The sequence below is a fragment of the Prunus persica genome, chromosome G4 (genome assembly GCF_000346465.2).
Source record: "Prunus persica cultivar Lovell chromosome G4, Prunus_persica_NCBIv2, whole genome shotgun sequence".
Taxonomy (NCBI): Eukaryota; Viridiplantae; Streptophyta; class Magnoliopsida; order Rosales; family Rosaceae; genus Prunus; species Prunus persica.
This window is the reverse complement of record NC_034012.1, coordinates 12237002-12248027: the sequence shown is the minus strand read 5'-3', so window position 1 is coordinate 12248027 and position 11026 is coordinate 12237002. Positions and strand designations below refer to the sequence as shown.

General features: G+C 37.9%; 1 protein-coding gene across 2 annotated transcripts; it reads right to left on the bottom strand.

Annotated features, from left to right (window-relative positions):
• Positions 5437-7870, bottom strand: LOC109948856 ((-)-alpha-pinene synthase-like). Of its 2 annotated transcripts, none has more exons than XM_020562601.1 (7): positions 7660-7870; positions 7269-7551; positions 6801-7179; positions 6493-6714; positions 6281-6419; positions 5947-6195; positions 5437-5829 (listed from the first exon to the last, which is right to left on the bottom strand). In XM_020562601.1, the coding sequence occupies exons 1-7, from the start codon at positions 7786-7788 to the stop codon at positions 5533-5535; spliced, it is 1698 nt and encodes a 565-aa protein (XP_020418190.1). In that variant the 5' UTR covers positions 7789-7870; the 3' UTR covers positions 5437-5532. The 2 variants fall into 2 exon arrangements, with proteins under 2 accessions (XP_020418190.1, XP_020418192.1); XM_020562603.1 differs by having other exon boundaries at positions 6801-7176; positions 7660-7869.

The window sequence follows — 11026 nt, the reverse complement described above, 5'->3', positions numbered from 1 at the left end:
GTTGTGTTCTTAATGGGTTTTGGGTTCTTGAAAATAAACTGAGACACGACGCCTTTTTAGGCATACGACGACGATTACACGACGGTTTATGAAAAAACCGTCGTTGTATTACTTATACACGACGGTTTTTTCATAAACCGTCGTTTGTATTACTTATATTAGACGACGTCTGTTGAAAATCCGTCGTCTATATATGCCAAATACGTCTGTTTTTGTTTAAAACCCGTCGTCTCTGTTGTGTATTACTTGCTATTAGATCTTTGTATAATCTGCTATAGTGATGGTCATTGCCTGTATTTTCACTTTATTATAGATAATAGGTTATAGTGTCGGAGATGGATAAGTCATGGATGCACTCGGATAGAAGATCGAAGGCATATGAGTTTGGGGTGGAAGCATTTTTGAACTTTGCTGTAGAAAATCTTCTAACTACAACACATATCCGTTGTCCATGTGTTAAATGTGTTAATTTCAAGTTGTTTGGGGTTGGAATTATAAGGGATCACTTATACTTTAATGGAATTGACCAAAGCTATAAGAATTGGACATTTCACGGAGAACCTTGGGAAGCAACTACTAATGCTAGTAGAAATGTTGAAGAAGATGATGGCCATAGTAGGTACAGTTTTGTGTCTGAAGAAATTGATATGGATGATAATGATTTTGGTGATTTTGGTTCCGATCTGTATGAGTTTGCCAATGTGATTGGGGATGGAGATCAACCAGTGTACCCTGGTTGTAGAAAGTACACGAAGTTATCGGCATTAGTGAAGTTATATAATTTGAAGGCAAAACATGGGATGAGTGATGTTTGTTTTACAGAATTATTGATACTTCAAGGCGATTTGCTTCCAGAAGGAAATACAATACCAACCTCTATGTATGAGGCTAAAAAGACTTTGTGTGCATTGGGGCTGAGTTATGAGAAAATGCACGCATGCCCCAATGATTGCATCTTGTATAGGAAGGAGTATGAGGATTCAACTAATTGTCCTACTTGTGGTATCTCAAGGTGGAAGGAAGGCAAAGATTCAATCTTGAAAGAGGGTGTGCCACGAAGGTGGTGTGGTATTTTCCTCCAATTCCAAGGTTTAAAAGGATGTTTCAATCACATGAGACAGCTAAGAGTTTGACTTGGCATGCTGCTAGAAAATCAATTGACGGTCAGATGTCTCATCCGGCGGATTTCCCGTCTTGGAAACTTCTTGATGATAAATGGCCTGAGTTTGGTAATGAGCCGAGAAACTTGAGATTGGCTCTTTCATCTGATGGATTCAATCCCCACAGTTCTCTAAGTAGCAAATATAGTTGTTGGCCGGTTATCTTAGTTACATATAATCTCCCTCCATGGCTGTGCATGAAACGAAAGTTCATGATGTTAACCTTATTGATTTCCGGTCCTAAACAACCCGGAAATGATATAGACGTCTACTTGGAGCCTTTGATTGATGATTTAAAATCTTTGTGGGATGGGATTAGAGGAGTGTATGATGCACATAATGGAGAATACTTTACACTCAGAGCTGCATTAATGTGGACAATTAATGATTTCCCCGCCTATGGAAACTTATCTGGTTGTGTTGTTAAAGGATATAAAGCTTGTCCAATATGCGGCGATGATACACCTAGTCACAGGTTGAAAAATGGCCACAAAATTTGTTACATTGGGCATAGAAAATGGTTACCAATCAATCATCCATATAGGAGGCAACGTGCAGCTTTTAATGGGAAACCTGAATATGGCATACCTCCCGAGCCATTAACCGGAGAAGAAGTGCTGCATATGGTTGAAAATGGTGACAGAGTTTGTTGGAAGAAGAAATCAATATTCTTTGATCTCGAGTATTGGAAATACCTTCCTGTGAGGCATGCCCTAGATGTTATGCACATTGAGAAGAATGTTTGTGATAGTATCATTGGTACATTGCTGGAGATCCCTGGGAAAAATAAAGATGGGATTGCTGCTCGATTAGATTTATTGAACATGGGGGTCAAAACTGATTTGCAACCCGAGTATGGAGAAAGACGTACTCCTTTGCCTCCTGGGCCTTGGAATTTGTCAAGAGCAGAGAAGAGAGAGGTTTGCAATTCTTTCTATGGTATGAAGGTCCCTGAAGGTTATTCTTCAAATATTAAAAATCTTGTATCTTTACAAGATTCAAGACTTCTTGGGCTTAAATCACATGATTGTCATACCTTAATGCAACAATTGCTCCCTGTGGCAATTCGTTCTGTTTTGGAGAAGCCTGCAAGGTATGCAATAACTCGTTTGTGCTTCTTCTTCAATGCTATATGTGCAAAGACTGTTGATGTTTCCAAGCTAGATAAGTTGGAAGAAGATGTAGTAGTTACTCTGTGTTTGCTTGAGAAGTACTTTCCCCCTTCATTCTTTGATATCATGGTTCATCTAGTAGTACATCTTGTCAGAGAAGTTCGTCTATGTGGGCCAGTATATTTTAGGTGGATGTATCCGTTTGAAAGATATATGAAAGTGCTGAAGGGGTATGTTCAGAATCGTACTCGTCCCGAAGGTTGCATTGCTGAGCGGTATATAGCTGAAGAAGCGGTAGAGTGTTGTACTCAGCATTTATCTGATGTTAGTACAGTTGGAGTGCCTTCAAGCCAAAAGATGGGACTTTCAAAGCCATTATCAGGTTGCACAGTGAGCGTAGTTGATCAGGACCTGTTGAATCAAGCACATCTATATGTCTTGGAGAATACGGAGGAAGTCCTACCTTATATCGAGTACGTATGAGCTTTATTCTTTAAGTTTCCATTTTAAATTATTTCTTATGTTTATCTTCTATATTTAGGACCGTAATGCTTGAATTTTTTGTGTCATGTAGGCAACATATGATCCACATCAAGACTGCTTATCCAAAATTTAGAAAGAGAACAAAGTGGCTGCAGGATAAGCACAATAGCACTTTCATTCAATGGCTACGCTTCAAGGTATATGTTGTTGAATAACATATTTCTCTTTTAATTTTCTTCTTATTTATATGTTAGATTGAATTAAGATATGATTAATTTACAGGTTCCAAGTGAACTTGAGGAAGACAATCATGGCGTATCAGAAAATTTAAGATGGCTAGCAGCTGGTCCAAACATGTCAGTGCCATTATATAGTAGCTATCTTATTAAAGGTATTAAATTCAATATCAAGGCACAAGATGATGTGCGAACAACTCAAAATAGTGGAGTTTATTTACTTGCACATACCATGCAAGTTGCTAGTGCCAAGGATAAAAATCCAATTCTCTCAAATATGGGTTTCTATGGTGTCATTCAAGAAATTTGGGACCTTGACTACCAAAAGTTTACAATCCCAGTCTTTAGGTGTGATTGGATAGATAGTTCTGGTCTTGTAGTCGACGAACTTGGATTTACCCTTGTAGATTTGAGTAAAATTGGACATAGAAATGACCAATTTGTTTTGGCTTCTCAAGTCAAACAAATATTTTTTGTTGACGACCCGATGCATCGTGGTTGGTCGGTAGTGTTATCAATGCCTAATAGAGAATATAATGATGTTATTGGTGATGAAGTCTTAGGTGATGTGATAATTGAGTGTGAGCCATTTACTAGAGGGATGCCAAATGTTGACACATTTGATGAACTGGTGGGTGAGTTAGGCGGTCAAAATATTCGAGATGGGTGTGAAGATATATGGATTGAATGATGCTTATGTAATTGGCAGTGTATGACATTAATTTTGTAATATATTGTAATGTGATTTCTTCACTTTCTACGTTCAAATAAAACACGACGTTATTGTGAACCAGTTATTCAGCATATTTACCGACGTCTTAAAGCAACGTAACAATGAAGAACCACGACGCTATTGTGAAGCAATTATTCAGGATATCACGTCGGGGAAGGATTAAGAACCGCCATGTAATTCAAAATAACACGACTCCAATCCCATAATACCGACGTCTAAAAAATGAGATATATAATCTGAACGTTAAAAAATACGACGTCATCATACATTTTCCACGTTGCAAGTTCTTTTATAAACGAAGAGGAACGAAATGAATTCCGACGGAAATTCATTATAACCACCGTCTAATAACAATTAAACGACGTTATTTGTAATACGGCTCTCATCATAATCTACGCCGTCTATATGTTCTGTAATACGGCTCTCATTTATTTGAAACCTACGTTGTTTAGAAGTTCAACGTCGTCTATATTATTAAGTGCGTCGTGAATAATGAATACATATAAATACAACGTCGACTATATAAATGCCACCGACGTTGTTTCGCATTTCAAAGTCAACTATATAAATACATACGTCGTAAATAATGACACTGACAACTATTTCCACGTCATCTTTTTTAGAAAAATCGAAGTGGAACATTTATTTCACGACGGTTGTTTGTAAATAAGAGACGTAGTAGATTTCAATAACGTCGTCTTCTCATGTATTTAAAGACGTCATATTTTTTCTTGTCGTGTAAATTGTATTTAACGGCGTAGTATTTTAGTTGTCGTCGTTGTATGTGTCTTGTCCTTTTAATATATGTGTCATATTTTTCCTTTTTAACGACGGTGATTTGTTTGAGTTGGTCGTCTATTCTCATCCTCGACTATTTTCTAAAACTTTAGCAGACTAAACACGTCTGTTTTTATTTTTTCCCGACGTTGTTTTATTTAACAACGTCTAATATTTATCGTCGTTGTTTGTTTCTGAAAATAGGACGTATAAATTTTGTAATACGACTCTCATATATTTGTAACCGACGTTGTTTCGTTTTTCAACGTCTACTCTATAAATACATACGTCGTAAATAATGACACTGACAACTATTTCCACGTCATCTTTTATCGAAAAATGAAGTGGAAAATTAATTTTACGATGGCTGTTTTTATATATGCGACGTAGTAGGTATCAATAACGTCGTCTTCTAATGTATTTAAAGACGTCATATTTTTTATTGTCGTGAAAATGATATTTAACGGCGTCGTATTTTTATTTTCGTCGTTGTATGTCTATCTTGCGGCCTTGTTCTCTTAATATGTGTCATATTTTTCCTTTTTAACGACGGTTTTTTTAGAGAGTTGGTCGTCTATTCTCATCCTTGACTGCTTTTTTAGATCTTTTTGCAGTACAAAGACGTCGTTTTGTATTTGTTGATGACGTTGTATATTTTAACAACGACGGTTATTTAGCGTCGTGGTTTATGAGGGAAAAGATGACGGTGGATTCCACGACCATTGAAAAACCCAATACACAACGGTGATTTACCGTCGTCTTTTTGCTTTTTTGTAGTAGTGTATACACAACCACAATAATTCTACATAAAAGTTTACTAGACACTTTAACAGTGTTGTTTATACTCACAACAATTTCACTACACTCAACTGCTTTATTTCAAAGTTGATTATTCTCAAGATAAACAACTTTTTTGAAGTACAACAATACTAAACTGACACTACGGCTAACTCAAAGCCATTAGGTCATATTATTCAAACAGTGAATATATAAAGCACAGCTAGTTCTTTCTCATAATCCAACTCATAGGCTCATACTGGTGCCAGATCAATCAAATACGAAGCGATGCAATCGTTCATCACTTTTCCACCATGTGTGTATGCATCATATTTTTTGTAGAGGAGATCCACCACTCTTGTTAAATTAACAATACGTTCAAGGATAGGCATCGGCATAGAAGTTGGTCTAAGGAACTCCTCGTTGATATCCTTCCACGAATCCACAATTTGTTTGTTGAAGACATCAATTATCTCTTGCTCATCTGAGACCCCATATTGCTTCATGTAACAATCAATAGCACAAGCAACATGGCCCCTCTCTTTTTCAAACTGCAAAAATAGAATCCAGAATCCCAAAAAATAATATAAGTGATGAAATAGTTATGAATTGAGAGACCTAAGTTATGTAATACTTAAAGCACAATTTAGTACGTAGTTTCTGTGTACCTTGCTTGAAACGATGTCATCCATGAGCCTAACAATGATATTGGAAGCTTTAAGAATTTTAGGGTCATTGAACAACCACTCAAAGGACTCCTTGGTTACAATATCTCCCATGCCAACTAAAGATGTAGTTGAAAGTGCGAAGCTAGCAGCAGAAGTTGCAGCAACACGCATATACTCCTCCATGCTTGGGATGCATCCTTCGTGGAACCATTTGGCCTCATCAAAGTAAGCTTTGGTAATAGTTTTCCACTGCATATGTGGGACATAAATATTATGTAAATTAATTGTAATAGTGAATTAATAAGCTGTGTGTTTCTTTAATTAATTAACATACCGCTTCTTTTGCATAGTGAGCTCGGTATGCTCTTCCTTCCTTCACCATCTCCTCCTCAATTTCATTGAAAACATTCAAAAGCGCATGGAAGAATGTTTGCATGTAGTCTGGCAGTCCATCCATGCAATTGGCATGCCATCTGTAAATTGCATACACCATATTCATCTGAAGCATATAAACAAAACAATTTTTTTTAATACATAATTTCAAACCTTTGATGAATTGCTTCGGTAAAGATCTCAAGTTCTTCAAATGTACCGAATGCGTCATAGATATCATCCATTACAGACATCAGGGCAAGAATTTTTGTGAGAAATTTTCTTCCAACAAGGTATTGGGGCTCAAAATAGACCCCCAAAATCCAGCAGTATAACTCCACAATTCTGTTTCTTGCAAAAGGCAGCTTCCTTCCAAAGTCTAGTTCTTTCCACCACCTAATTGACGGCATTAATTAGTGAGTTATTAACTTAATTATAGTCGGTGCTCGTAATTAATCTCACATAATTAAAAGATAACCTACCTAATAATCTCACTGAGCTCCTGTTTGTGCAAAGACTGAACAAGATTGAAATCTGACTTAGCAAGTTTTAATAGAGCTTCATTATGTGAAGCTTCATCTTGGTAGATGGACATGAACCGACGGGCGCATAACCTCACGAGACTCTTTCGGAGCGGTCTCTCTAGGGCTTGAGCTATTTGTTCTGCTAGTTGATAGCTTACATGGGTTGTTGCCGACTCCAGATGTTTTGTCGTGAAAACAAGAGCCTCTTCTAGTATATCTTCTCCATGCACCTTCAGATGCGTAGCTTCATAAAAGCTTAGCAATCCCGACACATCAGCGATTAAGCTTTCCTTGAAGCCTCCATTTTTACTATCTTTGAACTTGTTGAATATTCCTGCTTGATTAAGTGCAGCAAATGGACACATAAGAAATAATTTTGGCCAAATTCAATTTTGTTAAATTAATTTATCTAATAATTTAGCTTACTGCATGAAACATTGTGTCCATGTTGTCTTAGTAGCCGAAAACCAAGAGAAACATTGTATAGATCACCATCACCATCATCATCATCATGGAAATGATTTGCAGCATATATATGTTCCAGTGCTTCTTCTATTTCCTTTTCAAAGTGGTACGCCACGCCTAGGCGCTGGATTGCATCAATTAGCTTCATCTGATTTGAAAAATCATCTGCACTGGTTGTGAACACTTCCCTCCTCACTGCTAGTTTCAATTCTTCAACTTCTTGTTGCTTATGGGCATAAGTTATCTGCATCCACAAAATTGAATGAGCAAAATACATGTCAAATTTCTTTTGAAACAAAACAGAGAAACATGCATTTAGTTATTGAAACAATCTGTATGATATATAAATTACAATGTCTACTGAATCATAATTCATAAACTGATCCCCCCAAATGCTCGGGTGGTAATTTGCTGTCCGTCGAACAATTTGATCAGCCTTAGAATTTTGTGATTGAGCAGTTGAACCAGCTTCTAGAGCCATGATTTGTACTTGTGTAAAAATGTCAGATCTTTTTTGCTCGGCAAGTATGGAAAATATTGTTCATATACTCATGTATAAATAGGGAAGGGATGGAACTATTGGCTTACAGCACAAATGCAGAATGAGTAACTTATTTTTTGGCTTATCTTTTGTAATCTCAAGTGACCCTCGACCGACCATTGGCCAGATTTGCAGCATATGTTTATCCTTTGTCCCTTTGCAGCATATGTATATGCATCCATATTTTGAGCGTGGGAAACATTAATTTATTTTTTCACAAATGCCACTATTATATGTTGAGAGTGTTTGTCCCACGTTGAAAATTTAAGGGACCTAGCCTTAGTTTATAAGAAGTTGAGCTACTCTCTCCATTACCAATTGGTTTTGGGGTGGAACCTCAACTTCCTTCTTAGTATCAAAGCAGGTTAGCCCACGCACTACTACAAAAAAGCAAAAAGACGACGGTAAATCACCGTCGTGTATTCGGTTTTTCAATGGTCGTGGAATCCACCGTCATCTTTTCCCTCATAAACCACGACGCTAAATCACCGTCGTTGTTAAAATATACAACGTCATCAACAAATACAAAACGACGTCTTTGTACTGCAAAAAGATCTAAAAAAGCAGTCGAGGATGAGAATAGCCGACCAACTATCTAAAAAAACCGTCGTTAAAAAGGAAAAATATGACACATATTAACAGAACAAGGCCGCAAGATAGACATACAACGACAAAAATTAAAATAAGACGCCGTTAAATATCATTTTCACGACAATAAAAAATATGACGTCTTTAAATACATTAGAAGACGACGTTATTGATACCTACTACGTCGCCCATATAAAAACAGCCGTCGTAAAATAAATTTTCCACTTCGATTTTTCTATAAAAGATGACGTGGAAATAGTTGTCAGTGTCATTATTTACGACTTATGTATTTATAGAGTAGACGTTGAACAACGAAACAACGTCGGTTACAAATATATGAGAGTCGTATTACAAAATTTATACGTCCTATTTTCAGAAACAAACAACGACGATAAATATTAGACGTTGTTAAATAAAACAACGTCGAAAACAAATAAAAACAGACGTGTTTAGTCTGCTAAAGTTCTAAAAAATAGTCGAGGATGAGAATAGACGACCAACTCAAACAAATCACCGTCGTTAAAAAGGAAAAATATGACACATATTAAAAGAACAAGGCCGCAAGATAGACATACAACGACGACAACTAAAACACTACGCCGTTAAATATAATTTTCACGACAAGAAAAAATATGACGTCTTTAAATACATGAGAAGACGACGTTATTGAAATCTACTACGTCTCTTATTTACAAACAACCGTCGTGAAATAAATTTTCCACTTCGATTTTTCTAAAAAAGATGACGTGGAAATAGTTGTCAGTGTCATTATTTACGACGTATGTATTTATATAGTTGACGTTGAAATGCGAAACGACGTCGGTGGCATTTATATAGTCGACGTTGTATTTATATGTATTCATTACTCACGACGCACTTAATAATATAGACGACGTTGAACTTCTAAACAACGTCGGTTCCAAATAAATGAGAGCCGTATTACAGAACATATAGACGGCGTTGATTATGATGAGAGCCGTATTACAAATAACGTCGTTTAATTGTTATTAGACGGCGGTTATAATGAATTACCGTCGGAATTCATTTCGTTCCTCTTCGTTTATAAAAGAACTTGCGACGTGGAAAATTTATGATGACGTTGTATTTTTTAACGTTCAGATTATATATCTCGTTTTTTAGACGTCGGTATTATGGGATTGGAGTCGTGTTATTTTGAATTACATGGCGGTTCTTAATCCTTCCCCGACGTGATATCCTGAATAATTGCTTCACAATAGCGTCGTGGTTCTTCATTGTTACGTTGCTTTAAGACGTCGGTAAATATGCTGAATAACTGGTGTGGGAACCTAATTAAATCAAACCCTAGGTCAAATAATTCCTACCATTTGGGGATTATTTGACCCAATTGGGAATTAATCAACCTAATTGGGAGTTACTCAATTTAATTGGGAATTACCCAATTAAATTGAACGTTACCTAATTAGGTTGAGAATTGATTTGGTTAATTACCACGATCTCCAAATAAATGAGGAGTTGCCTAATTGAATCAGGATTTGATTTGATACCTACCACAATTAGGGATTTGATTTACCCTAATTAATCAAATCAATTCCAAAAAGGGGAGGAATAATTCCCTTCCATCTACGGAATTATTCCTCTGAAACCCTAGCCTCCGAGACTACTATAAAAGCATAGCCACACACAATGGTTGAGGTACGCCTAAACTCTTACAAAACTCTACAGAAGTTATTTCTCAAAAACTCTAGCCACCCCCTCTCTTTCTCTCTCTCACACAAGGCTCCGGCCACCACACACGGCTCCGGCCACCCGGTTTTCCTTGAATTACCCTACCTAACTTAGGCATCGGAGGGCCTTTGGCCAACACCCCCCGGGTGTGGTCCTTTTACTCCGATCTGTTTTGCAGGGAGAAAGAGAGGCGGAGAAGACAAAGGAATATTGGGCGAATATTCTCCCGTGAGATTATTTGCACAAACAAATTGGTGCTTTCATTGAGAGCACGAGATATATTCAAAGCGTGCTCCAAATCCATCTTTCACACATTTTTTCAAATAACCATGGTTGATACAAGACGTACGAAGAGTAACGCCACCACGATGGGCCCATCTCATGGTTTCGTGGTGGAAACCTCAATGCAACCGCACGGAATCGTGGCTGCCAACGCCTTGCAGTCGTCCTCTAGTGCTTTGCAGCCGCCTTCAGCTGCTGGAATTGCAGAATAGCCACCACATGACCCTGGGACCTCCACAGCCTTGCAGTTGCCAGCGCCGATTACCGGAGCTGCTCTGCCTCGCTGTCCTGCCGTCGGATTACAGCAGCAGCCACACCACTCAACTACCAGATTTGCTGCTCAGCCCCATGGCTACTCCGACGTCATCCCAGTCTTGGAGCAGATCCATTCTCTGCCTCCTCTGCGATCACACTCGACATATGCACCTGTGTACGCGTCTAATGCAGCCCTAGCCCATTTGCCGTTGGGCCCGATGCACAGCACTCTACTTGACCCGCGCAGTCAGGTGGACCTTAACTCACGGGTCGATCAACTCACACAGAAGGTCGATGATCAGAACAACCTGATTGGCCAGCTACTCAGGCAGATCAACTTGAATCA